Source organism: Phascolarctos cinereus, unplaced genomic scaffold (assembly GCF_003287225.1).
Source record: "Phascolarctos cinereus isolate Bilbo 61053 unplaced genomic scaffold, phaCin_HiC Scaffold_726;HRSCAF=1367, whole genome shotgun sequence".
Taxonomy (NCBI): Eukaryota; Metazoa; Chordata; class Mammalia; order Diprotodontia; family Phascolarctidae; genus Phascolarctos; species Phascolarctos cinereus.
Genome location: NW_027556098.1, coordinates 182360906 through 182384107, shown reverse-complemented (window position 1 = coordinate 182384107; position 23202 = coordinate 182360906). Strand labels below are relative to the sequence as shown.

The following is a 23202-nucleotide window of genomic DNA, read 5'->3' as shown; positions in this document are numbered from 1 at the left end:
GTTAACAAAATTCCCTTATTTGAGGTGATATGATCTAACAGGGCCTGCTCCTAAAAAAGCAGTTTGGTATGCATTGATGTGGGCATACACAGAAAGAGTGTGATTATCCTTGAAAGTCATTGAAAAGTAAATCAACTTCTACACAATTTGGTATGATTTTTATACTAAACCCAAATGAATGACTTCAAATACTGAGAAAAAGGTTGTAGCCCTAGAATAAGTCTGCAAAAAATTGCTAGAGGAGAGGAAAGTTAGGTGTCTTCCCCACATGTTACACCCAGAGAGGTACATTGACCTAGCCAGTCAAACGGGAAAGATGCTTCACCCCTCACAATTAGGAGCACACATGACCAATACTCAGATACCATGACTGTTTCACTGTTTTTCCTTCCACTTTTTATTTATAATGATAAATAACCAAAAGAAAACAAAAATCACAATTCTGGCAAGAAAATCAAGTGTTTGGGTCCAAGGCTTAAATACAAAGCATACAGAACATTAGAGTAAATAACAAGCTACTGTCTAAGGAATAAGTGAGTTCATCTTCTTTTGTAGTCCCTTCAAACAAATTCACATCATGTGCTGTTACCAGACAAGTTTGTAATCTTCCTTGCTAAACAAAGGTGATCAAAAAGTCCATCATGAAATTTCATTCGTTTATGGCTAGACAGGAGCACCATGGAAAATCATGGGTACGACTAAGTACAAATTCTGTGTATTTATAGACTATCTTCAAGGATTTCAATGCAAATTTTATGTATTTACAGCATATCTCCAAAGATTTGAAAGTACTTAGAAGACACTAATTGTCACAACAAGATGTACACCACATGTTGGTTTCTTTCTCTTGAAATTTCTTCCAACAAATGCCATTAATCTTACCCAATAGCGATGCATTACTTCATCACTCAGATTTCCCATTTATATACTCTACATCACTTAAAATTAATCAGTCAATCAGTTAACAAACCTTTATTCCTCACCCGTTAACATTCTAGGCACTGTGCTAGGTGCCTAGGGATATGTATGTTTATATGTATGTATATAGATATATTTATGTGTATATATACACATATATATATATGTATGTATATAGATATATTTATGTGTATATATACACATATATACATATATAAGTGTGTGTGTGTGTGTGTGTGTGTGTGTATGTAAAATGAAACAATCTGTACTCATAAGCATGGTCAGTATGACAGTCAGTGCAGCATAATGGCATAAACCCTGAGAGTTAGAAGACCTAGATTTAGTGCCAGTTCTAATGCTTCCTAGCTGCGGAAGTCACTTAACTTTCAACCTCAGCTTTTCCATCTGGAAAATGGGAATAATAAGACTTATACTCCCTACCTCACATGGTAGTGATGAAGAAAGTGGCTTTTAAACTCAACCTGTAATGGTTCCCAGTACGAACCCTCAACAAAAGACAAACCCTACTCTCAAGATTACCACTAAAGTACACAAAATGCTATAATGAAGGGACATGAAAATATGAAAATAGAAAGTGGAGTATTTTTTATAACTCTCCCCACCCCTCAATCACAAAATTACAGAGTTGGAATGGAGGGACCTCAGAAGTCATATAGTGCAACCTCTTCCCCAAGGCCTGAGAGTCCTGCCTACCACATCCCCTAGAAGTGGTTATGTTGTTCTGAGTTGTGTTAGGTTATACTATTAACTGAATCATACTATTTAGTCTATGAAAAATCCCTCTGTATTTCAATGGTTTCTGAATACTATTTTAAAGTATCTATTAAAACAAAATAGATAATTATCTACCCTAAAGATGGCCTGACTCACTCCCAGTAATCTGACAGGCAGTTAGGTGATACAGTGGATAGAGTACTAGAACTAGAAGACCTGAACTCAAATCCAGCTTCAGACACTTATTAGCTCTGCTACCCTGGGAAAGCCACTTAACCTCTCTCAGCCTCAGTTTCCTCATCTGTAAAATGAGAATAATATTAGGACATACCTTCCCAGATTGCTATATGGATAAAATAAAATAACATTTTTTTGCAAACCCTAAAGAGTTATAAATGCTAACTATTGTTATTATTACCATAGGAATTAATATAGTTCATTAGTGGCAAAAGATAGTAATAATATCCAGGGCTTTAATTACTATGGGCCAATTCCCTATACTCCTCAGCCCTCACTTCTTCCAGGAGAATGTATAATTTTTGTATTTCTGTTTCCAGAGACTAACAAATATTTAATAAAAGCCTGTTGATTGTTAAACTTTATTCCATATTAGACCTCTCACTGCACACTACCTCACAACTCTTTGCCTTTTCATTGGCTGTATCTCATGCCTGGAATGTTCTCCTTTCCTCTGCCTCCTGGCTTCCCTGGATTCCTTCAAAACTCAAGTTAAATCCTATCTTCTATAAAAGGCTTTTCTCAGTGCCTCCTCACCTGCTCAGTGCTACCTTATATGTGTACGTGTATGCCATTATATATAATATATAACATGTTATTTTATGATATATGTTATAGATTCTATTATACTATATGTGTGTATGTATGTGTGTATGCATATATATATATATATATATATATATATATATATGTGTGTGTGTGTGTGTGTGTATGATGTCTTAACTTGTGCATGAATTGGATTTAAGTGAGGCAGAGTTACACAAAGTCATCAGCCTCACTCTCTCTTCCAGAGTCCTGGAAGTCCACAGATGTAGTGGATGACCTTGGTGTTTTTGATGTCTGACCAAGCTCCAAGTATTCCATAGCTCCTGCTTTAGCCACCTTCATGGCCACTGGAACAAATGGGTTTCATCCACCCATTGTGCCTACAAAAGTCTTCACATGGTTGTGGTAGACATCCCCCTAACTTACTAACAGGTTTGAGGCCTGTTGGTTACCCCCAACCTGGTTTAGGCTGTCTGCCTACATGGTTTACTGGGGTGTGGCTGCTGTGCATGCTACAGCTTCTTGGAGCCACCAAAGATGGATGAGCAACCATGAAAAGGGTTCGACAAGCCCTCACACTAGAGTGCTAGTTCTTCTGGAATACTCCATACATCACACACACACACACACACACACACACACACACACACACAGAGTTGCTTGCATATGATCTCCTTCTAATAGAATGTGAGTTCTTTGAGGGCAGTGACCATATTTTGCCTTCCTTTGTATCCCTACTATTTAGCACAGTACCTGGCACACAGTAAACATTGTTGACTGACTTTTATAATCCTCCATGTTCTGGTATTCATTGAAATCTAGCTTCCTCCTGAACATATCATGCCTCTTGGCATTCTTTGAAAAGTTGTTCTTTCTACCAGAGCCTTTCACATTCAGGGTTGGGAAGAGAAGTTGACGTATTCCTTCCTCTTCATTTCAAACCCTCTTTCTGCCATTATCACTCAGCAACCGCCTCTCCTACCTTAAAGTTCATTCCAACCTATCTAGATCTCTGTTGCTATCTCCTGTGTACCTCCAAATCACTCAGCTTCTTCAACAGTAATTTCAGTATCTGGCTTAGTTTTATTTTCCACCCCAATCCTTGGACTTCCAAATACTACAGAGTTATGGTTCTATCTCCTCAACTCCTGTGATTTCCATAGCCAATGCTACTCAACCACACAGATGTGTCAAACCTGAAGCATCTCCATCCCTCACTCAGACCTGGCCACAGGTGCTAGAATTCCTAGTTATGGCTCTGATTTATGTAATCTTTTAAGGCACATTTCCTTTTTGTCCCATATTTGGTTACAATATTTTAAGGTTCATAAAGTGTTTTACATATATTATCTTCAAATACCACAACAATCTTGTAAAGCAAGTATTCAATATATTATTCCATCTCCTTAATGAGTGAGAAAACTGAGGCTCAAAGAGTTTAGGTGATTTATCTGTGATGCAAAATCTGAACCCAGGTCTCTCTTGCCTCCAAGAGCATCACTTTATCCAACAATACACATATAATGCTAGAAGGTATTGAGAACCTGCTGGAAACAGAAGGTATAGGTACTTCAGAATGAGCAATTAAATAAATAAAGTCTATCTTTGCCTTTATTTATATCAATTAGTGGAGATACACACACACACACACACACACACACACACACACACACATACTTTTTTTTCTTTTTCCAAGAACTGATTTTTTTTCTTCCAAGATTTTTCTTAATTACCACATAGTAGCTAAGTGCTCCTAATAATCATAGCAAAATCACAAGGCCATTTTTTGTTGATGTTTACAGATACTATTTTCCTATTGCAGCTGCAATCCAACCTCTGTGTATTTTCTTTTCATCCTTACTTAATGAAGAAAGGGTTTGGTAGAGGCTGCCACTTTCCAATTAATGGAAAAGCACTTGCTGGAGTCACATGAAAATGCCTTCCCGTTTCTTCCAGAATTCTCCAATCTTTTTCCTTAGAGCATATTCAGCACAGTCTTTGCACTCCTGAGGTGTAAACCCAACCAATGCTGTTCCAATGGTGCTAATTCCCTCATCATGAGCCAGCTTTTTAATTTGAGCCTCTAGAGACTGAGGAGAAATGTAAGAATAATGATGCCCAAGAATACAGTATGTTATATACCCTGTGTTTTCTATAGGATTTTGATCTTTGAAACTTTCTACATTACAAGCAATTTCAATTTTCCCACCATGAGGAAAAGCCATAGCTTGAACACCCTTTAGTCCATCCACACTGGAGCCTCTGATCGCACTTGCAATCTTTTTTCCTGTAACCAAATCTTGAGAGTCAATTGTCACATTGCAGTTCATCACATAGGGGCTGGCACCAATACCTACAATCATTAGAAAATTATATTAGTGAATAAGAACAAGTTCCAATTTGGAGTATTTCAAGAACCCTCTCTTTAATCTGTTGAGATCACCAATAAAACACTTTCTTTGGCCTGCTTTCACCACAAAATAATGTGAAGTGCCATCATTAATGTTCTCTCTTTTCAGTGACTCACAATTTTCTGAAACATTATCTTTGTGGTGATATCTGAGCAAAGTTGACATAGCTTTCTGAGATAACAGTGAGTATAAGGAAACATATTATATCATTTTTATTATATCAATTTTAAAAGCATTTGGAGGACTTTTTCAACCTAGATAATTATAAAACATGGGAGACTTGATTCTTAACTTGAGATTAACTGATCTTTCAAAGGTCCATGGATAGATTTTAGGTATCTATGAATTTGGATAGGAAGAAAATTAAGTCTTACATATTTAAAAACATAATTCTAGCTTCAGCAGACTTCCAGGTGGATCCATGACATACACAAAAAGTTTAAAACCCCCTGCACTTACACTATGAGCAAAGGTATGGTCTTCCTACCTCAAATCTCTCCCCTCTCCAATCCATTTTCTAGTGTTGCTAAAGGGAGTTTCCTAAATCAAACATCTGACCATGTCATCTCTTACTGAAAAGATTCCAGTGGTCCCCTGGGATATCATCAAGAGTAAACTATTCTACAAAAATATTCATAGCAGCTCTTTTTGTGGTGGCAAAGAATTGGAAATTGAGAGGATGCCCATCAATTGGGGAATGGCTGAACAAGTTGTGGTATATGAATGTAATGGAACACTACTGTCCTATAAGAAATGATGAACAGGCTGACTTCAGAAAAACCTGGAAAGACTTGGATGGCCTGATGCTGAGTGAAATGAGCAGAACCAAGAGAACGTTGTACACGATAACAGCCACGTTGTGTGATGACTGATATTGATAAACTTAACCCTTTCCAGCAATACAAAGATCTAAGACATCTCCAAAGGCCTCGTGATGGAAAATACTATCCACATCCAAAGAAAGAACTATGGAGTTTGAATGCAGATTGAAGCATAGTATTTGCTATTTTTTTTCTTCTGTTGAGTTTTGTTTCCTCTTTCTGATGGTTTCTCCCATTGGTTCTAATTCTTACTTACAATATCACTAATGTGAAAATATGTTTAATAGGAATGCATATGTATAGCCTATATCAGATTGTGCGCCATCTTGGGGAGGGTGGTGGGGAGGAACGGAGAGAAAAATTTTAAACTCAAAAGCATATGGAATTGATTATTGATAAATCAAAATAAATTTAAAAAGAGTAAACTATTGCGAAATAATCTTCAACTTCCATCTAATGCCAACTGAATGGTAAAAGAACTCTCAGAAAGACAAAATGGAGCTTTGTTATGGATAAGGAGAGGTAGACAGGAACTTTGCCCTGGTCATGGGCTGACTTTATGTATACAAGCCTCAGATCAGTTTTGCTTTTTTTTTTCATTCCATAGCTAGTGAAGCCAACTCCTTCCCCTGTTCCTGAGTGAGTCACTGCCCCGTGCCACTGGCAGTCAGTCAACAAGCATTGATTAAACACTTAATACATACTAGGCACTATGTTAAGCTCTAAGTATACAAACAATGGCAAAAATAGTCCCTTCCCATAAGGAGTTAACATTCTAACGGGAGAGATAATGTATAAATAATTAGGTACATACATGATATATAGAGTAAATAGAAGGTAATCTTGGAGCAAAAGTCACTAGCAGCTAGACAGCCAGGAAAGACCTTCTGAAGAATGTGGGATTTGAGCTGAGCTTTGAAGGAAGCCAAAGGACTAAGAAAAAAAGGTTGAGGGGGGAAAAAAATCCAGGCATGGGGATTCTAAGGTACAGAGTTAGGTGATAGACTGTCATGTGGAGGAACAGCAAGTAAACTAGTGTGGCTTGATTGGAGAGGTCTTGACGGGAGCAAAGTATAAGACAGAAAGAGGCCAAGTTATAAAGAGCCTTAAATGTTAAATAGAGGACTTTATTTTTTATTCTGGAGGTAATTGGGAGCCCCTGGATCTCACTGAACACAAGAGTGACATTGTCAGAACTACTCTTTAGAGAAAGTACTCTAGCCATTGGGTGAAAGATACACTGGAATAAGGAGAGACTTGGGGTAGGGAGACCAACCTGAAAGGTCCCTCAGGGCCTGAACTTGCTCTTGCACCACCAAATGCTCCACCACCTCTCCTGCCTTTTAAGGAAAATGAATTAAAGATAATTGTTGCTGTTTAGTTGCTTTCCGATCATGTCTCTTTGTGACTCTATTTGGGGTTTTCTTGGCAAATATAGTAGAGTGGTTTGGCATTTCCTTCTCCAGCTCATTTTACAGATGAGGACACTAAGGCAAACAGGCTTAAGTGACTTGCCCAAGGTCACATAGCCAGTAAATGTTTGAGGCCAGATTTGAACTTACGGAGATGAGTTTCCCTGACTCTAGGCCTGACACTCTATCCATTGAGCCACCTAGCTGCTCTGATGGTTTTATAAGTAGAAAGAAAGGGACAAGTATGACAGATGACATGAATGTCATGAAAACTTAAAAATGATAAGAATTAGCAAAAGATTGGGTAATGTAGGATAAGTAAGAATTAGGTGATAACATTAAAGTTTTGAGCCTGGGTGATTAGGAGGATGGTGGTCCCCTTAAAAGTAATGGGGAAGTTTGAAAGAGAAGCTTGTGATGGGACACCTATGAGATCCAGTTCAAGATGACCAAAAGGTAATTGGTGATGTAAGACTAGTCTAGTTCAGGACTGTAATGTAAATCTGAAAATTATCTGCATAGAGTTGCTTAGAACCCATGGAAGTTGATGAGATCATGATTCTAGAATACAAAGAAAGGAAAAGAGAACCCAGGAAGGACTCTTGGGGGATACACATGATTAATCAATATGATGTGGATGATTAACCAGCAAAGGTGACTGAAAAAGAACAGGTGGACCGATCAGAAGTAAAGTCAAGAAAGCCCAGAAAGGACATAGAAGAATGCTCCCAAATCTGTAATAATAAAAGAAATGTGAATCAAAAATACCCTGATACCCTGAGGTTTCACATCAAACTGCACATGCTGGCAAAGATGATAAAAGATGGGAATGGTCAGTATCAAAAGAAGGAAGAAAACAAGCATTTTCAAGTGTCTACTATGTGTTAGGCACTATGCTAAGAGCTGTACATTATTTATAATACACTCTCACTTGATCTTTACAACCACCTTGGGAGGTAGGCACTAGTACTGTCCCAATTTCATAGTTGAAGAAACTGAGGCGGACAAAGGTTAAGTGATTTGCCCAGGGTCACACAGCTATTAAATGTCTAAGGCTGGATTTGAGCTCAGGCCTAGCACCCTATCCACTGTACAACCTAGCTGAAGAAGTTAGTACACTAACGCATTATTGGTGGAGCTGTTAGTCAATATAACCATTTTGTCAAGCAATTTGGAATTATGCAATAAAGTAATTAACTATCCATACATTTTGATACAGAGATTCCATTACTAAATATATTACCCAATGAATTTATTGCTAAGTACAATGTCTCCACATGCAACGAAATATTTATAGCAAAGAATTTGATTTTTTTAATGAAGTTTTTGTCTTGTTTTGTTGCAAGGCAATCGGGGTTAAGTTACTTGCCCAGGGTCACACAGCTAGTAAGCGTCAAGTGTCTGAGGCCACATTTGAACTCAGGTCCTCCTGACTCCAAGGCCAGAGATTTATCCATTGTGCCACCTAGCTGCTCCCGGTAGCAAAGAATTTGAAACAAAGTAGATGTCCATCAATTTTGGAATGGCCATATAAGTTGTGATATAGTAACATAAGGAAATATCACTCTGCTGTAAAAAACTATGAATACGATTAATACAGAGAAGCCTGGAAAGGACTTGTATGAACTGATATAGAGTGAAGTTAGCAGAATCAAGAAAACAATATGTGCAATGCCTACACTAATGTAAATAGAACCACAAAATAATCAAATGTGAATGTTGTGAAATTACAAAGAAGAGATTTAGAAGACATTCTCCTCACCACCACCACCCTCCCTACCAATCCTTATGAACATAATATGGAATGATCATTACATATGTTGTCAGATATTTTTCATGTACTGATTAGTTTGGCTCATTCTTTTCAAAAGTATTCTTTTTATAGCTCTATGGCAGAGAGGAGAAGGGGAAATCGTAAAATCAAAACATATCAATATGAATTAATTTTTATAAACAGAGGAGAAAAAGAGACCAATCATGACAAATGCTGTAGAAAAATAGAGAAGGATGAGGATTAAAAAAATGCAATTAAGAAATTATGAGCTCGATGATCTTAGAAAAACATGGAGAGACTTGCACAAAATAATGAAGATTGAAATGAGCAAAACCAAGAGAACACTGTATACAGTAACAGCAATATTATTTTAAAAACTACCTTAAGTGACCAAGTCATTTTGACTATTATAAATACCCAAATTAACTACAAAGGATATATGAAGGAAGACGCTGTCTGCATCCAGAGAAAGAACTGACAAATAGAAGTATATATAGAATGATTTTTACATATATACATATTTGTGTCTAATGGTAGCCACTTCTAGGGTGGGGGGAGGGAAAAAAGGAAGAAAAATTACATGATAACTTTATTATATATTTAAAAGGAGTAGTAAGTTGTACATAATAGATTTGCAGTTCCATGTACGATCATCTTTTTTTATTATACTATGTTGTTGAAATGCTTGTTTTATCCCATAAATTAAACATAAAATAAATAAAACTAAAAAAAAACCCATTGGTAACTTCAGAGAGAGAAGTTTCAGTTGAATGATGAATTAGAAAATAGATTGTAGAGGGTTTAAGAAAGAGAGAAAATCAAACGGCAAAACCTAGTCAAGACAACTTTTCTCAAGAAACTTAGCAACAGAGAGACAGAGAATAAAAACTAGAAGGGAGGGTACAGTAAAGTAAGGCTTTTTTTTTTAAGATATGAGATGTGTTTTTAGGCAGCAGGGACAGAATCCTTGGATAGGGAGAGAATCAAAACAAGAAAAAGTGAGGATAATAGTGGCAATACTGGACAAAATAGGAGTGGATGAAATCAAAACACATGTAGAGGGGTTTGCCTTAGCAAGGAGAAATGTCACTTCTTCATCTGAGACTGTAGAGGAGACAGTGAGTGATCCCTGAGTGATGTGTGATGAGGAGGGGAGATGGGAGATGGGGATGGCTTCTGTGAGGTATGTGTCAAGGCCCTCAGTTAAGAGCATTAAGGAAGAGATGCCCTGGTAGGCTTGGGAAAAGATGAGATAGTTTGAAATAATACTGAGGATCACTTAAATTATGGTGCTCAGAATGGCCATTCTATTCACAGTACTCTAGGGATAGTTCTACTCACATTGCACATACCAAATATACATTGATGGATCTATAAACTGACCAGTGTAGATATTTCTCCCACCAAACTATATATCATAACCTTTCCTTACCTTCTTGGTCTATATGATTTTCATTATGTCCTTCTGTAAAATCTCCATTAAGGCTCTACCCAATGTTCTGAAGGCCTTCTCTCTTTCTTTTAATATCTTATGATAATCATTGTTAAAACTATTGATAAATATTGATAGATATCTTAATATCTTGATCTGTCCACATGTGGTCTTTTATTTTTGCTACATGATTGACTTACCTCAAATAGATAGATAGATAGATAGATAGATAGATAGATAGATACACACATATATATAAAATAGATAAATAGAGATAGGTAGAGATAGATAATATAGATAGTCTCTCTCTATATATAGATATATATATAGAGAGAGATATAGATATAGATATTTTTTATGCAAGTCATTTTTGATAATCTGCTATTGCCATGTACTTTGGGTACTATGTAATTTTTGATTCTTCTGAACTCTAAAAACTAGGCTTCTAAATATATAGTTTATTAGCTGATTAAGTTAATGGCAGCATAATAAGCCTCAGTTTTCTATGCCTTCATTTGGGAATATTTACATTTCTTAACAGCAAAACTGTCTAGGGGGTTAGTAAGAGTAAAAAGGGTAACTTTTTTTTTTTCATTTAACAATTCCTTAGTTATTATTGCCAGCTCATTTTGCTGTCATTTCTTTTTCTTGCTGCTTTCAAACATATTACTTGTGATATCAGTGTCCACCAGAGAGGTACCTACTGTTTTTTCTTTATACTACTGAGATTTGGGGTTTTTTAACTCACCGGCCTGGCTCCTCTCACAGTAATGGTCTCTTTACATGTTCAGAAAGACAGGCTTTACTGGAACCAGTTAAACTATTAAATAAGGCACATTTCCTTCTTTTCTCACACAAAGTCACAATGAAACATTTCATCTCCCATGAACAGGCAAGCCCCTTGGTACAGGGACTTCTGCAGGCATGAATCATATTACAGTATTTCTCTATACTGCTGATTTCACAAAAAATACATTTCCTAACAGTCAATAGATCTCTCTCTCTCTCTTTTCAAATAGCACACAGCAATCACCTACTCCAAATATCTGCAGGAAGTAAATCATTGTAACATTTCACAGAGTGCATTTAGACATTCCTTTTACTCACATAAATCCTGATGTACAGTGTTGCCATGTGTGAACTCTGTATGGGCATCTAAGTATGATAGGGAGGGAGCCCAACTTATACCCTGGACCTTGAGACAGGAAAGACTTTGAATCACATTTTGCTTTGGGCACTTGCTAACTATGTGACCCTGAGCAAGTGATTTTAACTCTCTTAAGCTCAGTTTCCTCATCTGTAAAATATCTGTAGAATGAGGGTTTTTTTAATTGGCTAGTTAACCTGTCAAACACTTCACAAGTCTTAGAACACTTTTAGTTAATGTCAGCTATTTTTATCATGATATCTGTCTGTCTTTCTCTCTGTGTCTGTCTTCTTCTCTGTCTCTCTCTGTCTCTATGTCTCTCTCTCTTTCTCTCTCTCTCACACACACCCCATCTCTCTGGTCTAAAAGCAGACACACGGAATTTCTCACTCAATATTTTACTCCATGATTTTATATGAATCTATAACTGACACAAGAGCTTCTTATTGTGCCTTACCATGTATAATTAACTAGGACACTGAACCTTAGGAGAATGGTGGGTTCTCGTTTTTATGTTTGTGTTTGTTTTTGTTCTTACCAGATACTATCAAATTACTTCTTACTAGTACGTGAACAAATGATCTCCAAATTTCCAATCAAAGAAGGCATTTACTCTATAGTAGGCTACAGCTCTTTCCTACAATAACAATGACAACAACAACAAAATGCCTCTTCTTTTGCTTCATACTTTTCTAGATGCTAGCATTCCACCCTTTATAAACCAATAATGAATGATAAAAATGATCCAATAACAATAAACCAGATTCTGCTTTGAATACAGAGATCCCATTGATGTGACAGACAGGCAGAATTCAGTCCTCTGTGCTCATTGCAACTTCGAAAGAATTTTTAATTAAAAAAGGAAAGCTAATTCCACCATGTCCTTTAGTTAGTTAAGGCTGTCTAATTCAAATAATTCCATTCTTGTTTGGAAAGTAGAAATCTGATGTGAGCATTTTCTTTTCAAGTGGTAGCTTCACTCGCCTCCCAAAGTCTACAACAGAATGGTATTCAGATGTTCTGATGGCAGAATGCAAATCTTTGCTGCACGGTTGAAATCACAATTTTATTCCAACACAACTGTCACAACGCCCTGAAGCAAGCTAAAAACAAGGAGGGGAAAAAAACTCTGGTATGATTTAATTTCCATGTGTTCTTTAATGAGAAAATTTATCATTCTAAATATTGGTGTTTACTCCTATTTAAATCTTTTTTTTTCTAAAAAGAAAAAGAAACTGAGATTGAGTTGCTATTATGTAGCTTGGAAATATAACAAGCCTGATGTTTTCCTGACAATTCTGCTATTTTCTTGTGTGGAAACACTGTATTTATCATATACTGTACGGCTGGTGAGTCAGATATTGTAGAGACCTTATGGTTAACTGATAGTGATGTAAACTCTTTATGCCAGATTGTTTAAGCAGGAAAAAAAAAAACAAATGCACTTAATTAACATCTGATGTGTAGCTTTTTCAAACACAAATGCAATATTTGTGTTTGAGCACTAGCAGTAACGACTGTGAACTCCGCTATTAATGTCTGGTTGAAAGATGCTTGTGGCAAGATCACGTCTGAAGCAACACAAATAAAAACTTGTGTTCAGACAAAACAATGGTGAAGAAAGAGCCCATCAGAAAAATAAAGAAGCAGCCATCAGAAGAGAAACATGTAATTTTTTTTCCCTTTAGAAACATACTCACATATCATAACTACTCTCAAGAGTGGATCCAGATACCATCATTTTCAATAAATCAAAGGTAGAAAAGACGCCATATAGTCTTCTCCCTTCTGCCCTTTCCTCCAAATAAGCTTAAATTTAACAAGGTCAGAGATAGCTTGAGAGTTTCTGTGTTAGTTTTACTTACTAACTTAGGCATCCCCTTTTTGAATAAATTGATGAGTTCAAAAGACCATAGATTTAGGGCTACAATGGGCCTTGGAGGCCATGTAGTCCAACTGTGTCATTTTATAGATGAGAAAATTGAGTCACAGAAAGGTTAAGTGACTCAGGTTTACACAAGTAGTGAGCAACACAGGTGGGATTTGAACCAGGCTCCTATGACTCAGTGTTTTTTCCACTGTACTGTGTTGAGAAAGGCAATGATATAAAATATTTGGCATCTTCTTTTTTAAGGCTTCTTAACCTAAGCTCCATAGACCCCTGACAGTGAACAGATTCCAGGAGGTCTGTGAACTTGGAATTTTTAGTATATGATAACTGTATTTCAATATAATTGCTTTCCTTTGTAATTTTCATTTTATGCATTTCAAAAACATTATTCTAAGGAATTCATAGGCTTTACCAGGCTGCGATAGCAGTCTATCACACTAGCAAAGTTTAAGAACCCCTATTTAATCTATTTGGAGAAAGGACATCTTCCTTATTTGTAGGCTACATTTCAACTGCTATCCAAACACTAGATAAAATCCTGGTAACTTTCACCAAGGGCAGCTAGGTGGCACTGTGGAGAAGGCAGGAAGACTCATCTTCCTGAGTTCAAATCTAGCTTCAGATACTACTAGCTGTGTGACCCTGGGCAAATCACTTAATCCTGTTTGCCTCAGTTTCCTCATCTATAAAATGAGCTGGAGAAGGAAATGGAAAGCCACTCCAGTATCTTTACCAAGAAAATCCCAAAATGGGGTCACAAACAGTTAGACACGACTGTAACAACAAACTTTTACCAAACTAGGATAAACAGTAATCCTTGCTTCAGAGAGGCTCCCAGGGTAAGAGTGCCACATAGGTTCAAGTTTATGGGCAGAGAGATTCTTTCCAATCAATTTGTTATCACGCTAGTCATGAATACTTCAAACAATTTTAAGTGTGTCCTAAAGAAGAAGCCTGGCAACCACCGGGAGTTTGATTGGAGGATCCATATGACGCTAATGTGCTTAGTAAGCCAAATATTACCACAGAGGGAATGCAGGACATCCATCTATATCACTGAAATAAGAAAGAAAAAACTTAGCAAGAGGACAGACACACAGACGTTAACAGAATCAAAGAAGTATTCTAGTCTTCTAGCCACAGACTAGCCAGAGACATTGCTTCAATTGGATTTGATTTCAAATTTTGTTCCTGTAATAACTTCCTGTCTTCCTCATCAAAAGAGGAATAATATTATCCTAGTACAGAGTAATCATGAGTTCCAATCAATTAAAGACAGTGATGTTCAAAGGAATGTTTCTGAAGGTGGTGGATCTATAATTAAATTAAATTGTTATTATTAACATTAATAACATATATGTATATAGTACTTAAAGGTTTAAAAAAGTTTTACATATACAAATATATCTACATATATACATTTAACAATTTAAAACTGCACTAAATGTGTGTACATATAACTATATCTATTTATCTACCTATATCTATATCTATATCTATATCTATCTATCTATTTATCTATCTATCTATCTATCTATCTATCTCTATATATATACATATGAATGAGTGTCATGGAATGACTTCCAGAAATATTTGAGAAATATAATTAGTACAGTGGATAGAGTTCCAGGCCTGGAATCAGCAAGACTCATCTTCCTGAGTTCAAATCCGGCCTCAGATGCTTTAGATGCTACTAGCTGTGTGACCCTGGGCAAATCACTTAACCCTGTTTGCCTCAGTTTCTCCATCTATAAAATGAGCTGGAGAAGGAAATGGCAAACCATTCCAATATCTTTGCCAAGAAAACCCCAAATGGAGTCATGAAGAATCAGATACGACTAAAAAATTACTGAAAAACAAATAACACATAAATATGCCCAAACTCAAATTTTTCTAGAAAGTACAACTGTGCCCTTCTCTACTTAGCCCCTGTAGAGATAGTTCTCTTTTCATCTCCTTCTTGAGTTCACAGTTTAAGTACCTAAGACCCATTAAGTTTCAACACTTTGAGAAATGCTACTTTTCAGAAGATCAACTTGACTAAACAGTAAAGTGCAAGAAATGATGAAATATGCTCCTTGAAACAAACTTCTTTCTACAAATGGTAAATCATTTTCTAAGTTGAGGCTTCGAGCTTTGAGAACACTTGCAGGTATCTGAAAACAATCCTCATAGGAAATTCTCGGTGTGGGGTCACGAGGCACTACATACATCAGTTGGGTTTCTTGATGCCAAGAGCAGGATTGTCTGATATTGGACTTCCTGTTTAGAGTGGAGGGAATTGAGCAGGAGCAGATCTCAGTAACCCATTTAGAGAGCTAAATAGAAAGTCTATGATTCCAAGACGTGCCATTACTCATATTATCTATGACTCTTAAAACATCATATAAGATTAGAATTCAAAGAACACTTTTCTTCTATTTTTTAAACAATTATACACACATGCATGCTTTTCATATAGCAGAGTGACTACAGTGTTTAAATTACCCCATAAATGTTTAGGCTTTTTTTTTAATATGGTGTTTATTTATAGTTCTTAGACTATCAACCATGATTGCTCTATCCTCACTTATGTTCACAACAAGCTGACCAAACATGAACTTTTAAAAGGAATTTGGCTTAAAAGATTTTTATGTGTTTGGCAGAGGCTGAGAATGTTAATCATCCCTGGACTCATTTTGTTCTCTCTTGTTTATAATATTCTTAGGAAACTTCAAATTAGAAACCTGTGCCCTTATTGATTCTGTTTCCACTCTGGTGATTGTGTGAATATATTTGTCATCCTGGAATGTTGACATTAAGTGTTAACTTGATAGCAATGCTAATATTTTATTCAATTTTTTTAAAAATAGAAATGAACGTGACAACAATATGTTGTTGGTGTCAATATGGTTTGTTTTGGCGGAATAAATCAAGAGAAGAATGCTAAGACTATGTAGAGTAACCTGAGACGAGTTGGAAAAAAATATTAAAGGTTAAATTTAGGAAACATATAAAAGCAATAGTATTATATGGGACCAAACTCATTTAATCAAATGATAACCAGATCTGTTGTGGCTTCACTTAAACATTATAGCTATGAAAATGACATTTTAACAAGATATTATTTTAGACAAAAGTAGATCATTTTTCCTTCCTAACTTCATTATAAGATGAAATGAAATATGGTAGATATTTTATTTCATCTTATAATGAAATAAACTAACCTCTACTTAGAGAAACTAATCTCTACTTGGAGTTTACTATGAATCACAGACTCCACTTACATTCTGGCCTGGGGTATATAAGAAGCAGATAATTTATACAGCTTTAAAAATTATTTTCCACTAACCTTTGAAAAAGTTTATTTAATTGCTACCAGCACCTGCTCAGGACCTGCTAAATGTGTTGCTATTTTTGGCTGACCTTATCTAAGAGTATGGAAAAGTAAGCTTGGAAGTCCTTGCAATTTTCAAATTTCCCGGTCAAGGTGAAGTTTACAATGCTTTCAGGAAAGATTTATCAAGGAGTACAAGAAAGATCATGGGAAACAGTGTAGGCCCATTTTTCTTTCTTTCTTAATACAAAAACATTTTAGATCTTTCATCAGGCCAAACTTGGCTGAATTCAAAACCTGACTTATAAAAATTCCAAATTGACTAATCTTAACAAAAAGCCTACAAAAAAAAAGGAGATAAGTAAGAGAAACATTTGTGTAGAAATTTTTAAAAAAGCTAAAGATCACCTCAAAGTTCTCCAGATTTTTCTAGAGATAGCTGACCTTCATGTAAAGTGGCATAGAAGATTTAAGAAGGTTGAAGACAAACGAACCAAAGATTAATGCTGAAAAAGTAGAAACAAAAATATTCTTCTTTACAAATGCATTTAGAATTAGAATGGGAAGTAACATATGTACTGGCTTAAAACAAAAATGAAATTTCCTTCATTTTGGGAGAATGGCCAAATAAGAAAAGTAGTATTAGTGTTTGATTTTTAGGTAATGATATTTACCAGAAAAACTTGAATATCCGCACAAGTAATTCAATTCAACCCAGCCAACGTCTATTAAGTGCATATCATATGCAGAGCGCTATGCCAGGCACTGGGGGGAGAAATAAAGCCCTTCATGAGATTAACAGTCTAGTGGACAGCTTACACTGATACTGTCATACACAACATACATGGTAAGTACCTTAGAGACAGGAAAATGCTCTGTGAGAGGTCCATAGACAATGACTCATTCTCATTGAGCTACAAAAATGAACAATTCAATTACTCATCCAGATGTTTGGTCTACATGATACTAAACAACTGATTGGACTATATTGTTTATTGAACTGACTGGATGTTTTGGCAACATATAGATACAGGCTCAATCTGCAATGCAGCTTGAGTTAGAAACCAGGCATGAAATTTCTGAAGTTTTAGTCATCAAATTTACACTTGCTCATCTGTGAGCTGAGTTATGAGGCAATAAGTAAGGAATAAATAGGTTTCAGGGAGAGAGTTTCTCTCTGCCAGTCATTAATGTACTGAGCTTGTTCTTGTACTGAAAAAGAAAACATATTTTTTAGCTCTGTGAGTTTCTACAGCTTAGGTGGGACTATGTACTTGTGAACATGATTTAATACCTAAGATTGACAATATATAGCACATGTAACCAGAAGTGATGAACAAGGTAATAGCTCTCCTTTAAACAGAACTTTAATGTTTACAAACATGCATGTATAAATATAAAACACACATATACACATATATGTGCATACATATATAGTATATATACACATGTATATATGTGTGCATAGTATAGCATGTGTGTATATATATATAAACACGCTATATGTGTATGCATGTATATAGTATTTGGTATGCTCAGTCACGTACCAAGAAGAGCATAATAAGGTCCATATCCCTCTTACTCCCTTGGACAAGTTGTGACTTCCCTAAGTGAGGCACACATTCCCTTGTCCAGAGTCTTTAATACTCCATTGACCTGGCCCTTTGTTTATAATTGATAAAGTTCACAGCTAAGGATGTCTACTAGCAATGAGGATCAGCGTTTTGACCTTATTTTGACAATGAAGCTTATATATTTAAGATGGGCCTTGGAAAATGCTACAAGATTCAAAGAAATAATAGTGATGGTGTGGTAGGTGGTAGAGTTGATGTACTGAGCAGAAACCCACCTAGTCATCCCACTCAAAATTTCAGTAAAATTGTATTTGAGTTATTAAAAGCCATTTTCTGTGCCTAGAGGGAAAGGCTAACAGAAAAATAAACAAGAAAGAATTTAAGAATCTGAATAAAATATTAGAAGAATGTGGTATAACAGACTGTTAGCAGTTACTGAATAGGAACTATAAGGAATATGCATATTTTTCAGTTTTCTGGCATCTTTGCAACAATTAACCAGGAGCTAGGGAATAAAGAACTCATAGACAAAGATAGAAAGGCAGAAATATTAAACACCTCCCTTAAAGACTGCAATGAAATAAAATCTAATTAACAAAGGGAAAATAGCAAAGAATTTTGAATTAAAATTTAAATGATTTAATCCAAATATGAGTGGCTCAAACAACAAATCAGAGAAACAAGTAATTATATCAAAGTAAATGATAACAATGAGAAAAACATACCAACACTTATGGGAGACAGCCAAAGCCATTTGTAAGGGGAAATTTATCTCTAAATACATGTTATCAAAAGAGAGAAGAGATCAATTAATTGAATGTACAGTTTGAAAAATTAGAATATCAATAAAATAATAATTACCAAGTAAAGAAAAACTATAAATTCTGAAAAATCAAAGCGTCTTCTGAAAATAATTTTTAAAAAGTCATTGTTAGAGATGTTTAAAAGAAAAACACAATAAAGTACATAATTTAATTTGCTAATTTAATGTTTAAAAAGATAAGAAACCCAAGATTTAGAGAAGAATTTTCCCAGGCTATGCCTGACCATGGCTCCAACAAAAAGCTCTTCTAGCTCACTTTACTAAAAAGACTCCTTGGAGGGATGACTTGTAAGTAGTCTCTAAATGTGCCTTGCTTTCATCATCACAACACCCTTTTCCCAGGAGAATGGGAATAAGTAAATAACATTGATCTTTTGTCTCTATGCTATCAGATGGAGGTGAAAAAATGAGTTTCTAACCTGTTAGGCCACATCTTTTGTCAGGCATAGTTCCTATATCAGGTTTAAGAGATTTGAATTCCCTCCTTGAGAACCAGCCGAGCTGCTTCCGTCTTTGGGCAAGGCTTCGTTTCTCTGGCTGGTCAGCTTCCCCAAAAAGAAACACACTACAACCAGGCACATGAATTGTCAGCTTTTCAGCTAAGCCTAAGGAGAAGGGGAAGGAGGCAGGGAGAAACAATAACAAAAATCAGTCTTTAAAAATGTCTTATACCTTTATTCATATTTGAAAAATTCACACTTCAGTGTCCTTTTACCTTTAGCTCATTTTACAATTTATTTTTGTACAAAGGATCCAGAACTCAGTACCTATTATACATATATACATTTTGATTTGTGCATTTTCTTCCCTGGGTTTTCATGACATTGTTCTCTCTTGGTTCTCCTAACTATTGGACTGCTTCTTTGGTCTCCTTTGCTGGATGATGATCAACATCCCACCTTCTAGGAATGGTGTAGACTAGAATTATATTTGAGACCTTCTTATCGTCTGTATATATATATTCTATCTCAATGATCCTATCAACTTTCATGGGCTCAAGTATTATCACTATGTAGATAGTTTTCAAATCTACATATTCATCTCTTAGCTCTTTTCTAAAATCCAGTCCCACACCAATTTGTGGGCTGAATATCTCTCCTTCTGAAAGTTCCTTAGACAACCCAAACTTAATAAAATGTCCAGATTCACGAACTCAATAGCATCCTTGACCCTTTACTCTCTTCTTCCACATCCAGTTAGGTCTCAAGTATTGTTTATTCTACTTTTATTTTATTTCTTGCATCTACCCCTTCTCTCAATTCATACAACTACTTCTACAATTCAGACTCTCACCAATTCGTGTACATATACACATATATATCTATATGTATACACACATATATACATGTGTATGCATGCATACATACATACATATACATATAAATTCAACAAGTGTTTATTGAGCATTTACTATATGCAAAGTACTCTGCAGACTAAGTGCTGGGGATACAAAGACCTTCTTGTCACTTCTTACTTGAACTATATTTTGTACTAAGTTCTTAATTGTTTCCCCTGTCTCCAGCTTCTCTCCTTCCCAATCTACCTTCCACATTGCTGCCAAATTGATATTCCCAAAGTCCAGATTAGGCCTCTGCTCATGAAACTCCAATGGCTTCCTATTGGCTCTGGGGAAAGATATAAACTTCTTAACAAGACATTTAAAACCCTTCACAATCAAATCTAAAGTTTAGAATCTAAACTATCATTCCAGACTTGTTTCATTCCTCATATATTTTATATCCTAGCTAAACTGACCTACTTGTTCTCCCCTTTACATGATCCATCCTCACAATTCTTTACCCTTGCACAGACTATTTCTCATGCCTGGAATGCAAGACCTCCTCGTTTCTACCTCCTGAAGTCCCTAGCTCCAACAGCTCAAGTACCACATCCTATACAAGCTGTTTCCTGATCTCTCTCTCTCTCTCCTCCTTCTCTCCATCTCTCTCTCTCTCTCTGTCTCTCTCTCTCTCTCTCTCTCTCTCTCTCTCTCTCTCTCTCTCTCACCCACACACACACACACACACAAAATTATTAGTGCTTCCTCTTCAGACATTTGCTTTGCATACGTCCTACATTTACTTATCTGTTTATTTCTCCTCTTCTTTACTACCCCATCATCCCCCATCCCTAGTAGAACAGAAGCCTTTGAGGGAAGGTAGCATTTCCATTTTTAATTTGTATCCCTCTTGCATCTTCCACAGAGACTTGAACATAACAGATGCTGAATAAAGATCAATAAAAACTACCATTATCTGTTTTATATACATAAACTGCTTATTCAAAATAAACTTTTTAAATGTACTATGATTTAAAATAATAAAACTCCCAGGCCACTTTCACATATGGACCTCCAAAAAGCTGCCTCAGGTTTGAGTCTCTCTATAAGACAACACCTACTCAAAACTATGGCCCATGAGCCCCTACAGATGTGTTCCTTTAAAAAAAATAAGAACAGATCCCAAAATTTCTGAGTTGGAATGAACATCTCCTTTCTATGCTAGCTTTAGGAAAGACATCTGAATTCAAAGTAAAAGACAGTTAACATATCAAATTAAGTGATAAGAAATGTTCCCACAGGGAAAAACCATCCCTAAGCTATTATATACCAGTGGAAGAGTGTACATACTACAATGTAAGGTCCTTGAGAGCAGAGACTATCTTGCTTTGCGTATTTGTATAGCTGGCTCCTGGCATATAGTAAGTACTTAATAAATGCTTATTCATTCACAAACACAGAGAACATTCAGTCAGTTGGCAAGCCATTCATTCATTCATTCATTCATTTATTTATTTGCTAGGCAGTTGGGTTAAGTGACTTGCCCAGGGTCACCCAGCTAGTAAGTGTTATGTGTCTGAGGCCGGATTTGAACTCAGGTCCTCCTGAATCCAGGGCCAGTGCTCTATCCACTGCATTACCTAGCTGCCATGACAAGCCATTTATTAAGAACTTAAGTGCCAGACACTGTGCTGCGCACTGGGGATACAAAGAAAGGCAAAAATACAAAGTTCCTGCCCTTAAGGAGCCCACATTTCTAATGGGGGAGGCAACATGCAAACAACATGTATAAATGCTATATAGTGTAAATGAAAGGTAATCTCAAATAGATAGCACTGGGGCAGCAGGGGAAGAGTAGGTAGGGAGTGGTACTGGGATGTTGGGAAAGGTCTTCTGCTGAAGGCAGATTTTGAGATGAGCTTTCAAGGAGACCAAAGAATCCAGTAGGCAGAGGTGAGAAGGAAGATCATTCGAGACACGGGTACAGTCTGCAGATGGAGTGTTATGTGTAAGGGACAGCAGGAAGGCCATCACTGTTGGACTATAGCATGTGTAGAATGGAGCAAAGCATAAGAAGATCAGAAGACAGAAAGGGACAAGGTTGTAAAGGAGTTTAAATAATAATAATAACAACAATATTAGCTAGCATTTATATAGTGAATATTATGTGTCAGGCATTGTGCTAAGAGCTTTTTAGAGATATTATCTCATTTGATTCTCCCAACAAGGTAGGTGCTGTTATTATCCCCATTTTATGATTGAGGAAGCTGAGGCAAATGGAGGTTCAGTGACCTGACCAGGGCTACACAGCTAAGTAAGTGTCTGAGGACATATTTGAACTCAGTTCTTCCTGACCCCAGGCCTGGCACTCTATCCACTGTGCCACCTAGCTGCCTCAGGATGCCAGAGGATTTTATATATTATATTTTATATTTTATTCTGAGGTTCCAGGGAACCACTGTAGTGGAGTGCCGTAATCACAGTCACACTTTAGGAAGATCATTTGGCAACTGAGTGAGGAGGATGAAGTGGAATGGGGAGAGGCTTTGGAGGTGCTATTGTACTGCCTTTCCTGCTCTGTGCTTCCAGTAATGTTTTTGTTTCCTGTTGAACATCATGTCTCTATTGTGCATCTCTGCCTATCTCTAACTGCTGTGCTCTATAAGCTGCTCTCTGCTATCATTTATTGGGGTACAGCTGCTGCTAAGCCTTTTTCTGGCAAAGAAGATTAAGCTCATTTAGTCTGCCTGGGCCTGGATAGCCAATTTTCTTTCCTTCCTTTCTTCCTTCCTTCCTTCCTTCCTTCCTTCCTTCCTTCCTTCCTTCCTTCCTTCCTTCCTTCCTTCCTTCCTTCCTTCCTTCCTATCTCCTTCCTTTCCCCCCTCC

At 36.4% G+C, this 23202-nt stretch overlaps 1 protein-coding gene across 3 annotated transcripts in view; it reads right to left on the bottom strand.

Moving 5' to 3' along the window:
• Positions 1–373: 373 nt before the first annotated feature.
• FTCDNL1 (formiminotransferase cyclodeaminase N-terminal like) overlaps positions 374–23202 on the bottom strand; it is a 121715-nt gene continuing 98886 nt past the window's right edge. For 2 of the 3 annotated variants that reach the window (XM_078146912.1, XM_078146913.1), the window contains exons 5-6: positions 19457–19642; positions 374–4789 (exon numbers count right to left, since the gene is read on the bottom strand). In XM_078146912.1, coding sequence (XP_078003038.1) covers positions 4362–4789; positions 19457–19642 — 614 coding nt within the window. In that variant the 3' untranslated portion in view covers positions 374–4361. The remainder of the gene's footprint in view (positions 4790–19456; positions 19643–23202) is intronic. The other variant, XM_078146914.1, reaches the window with a different exon arrangement.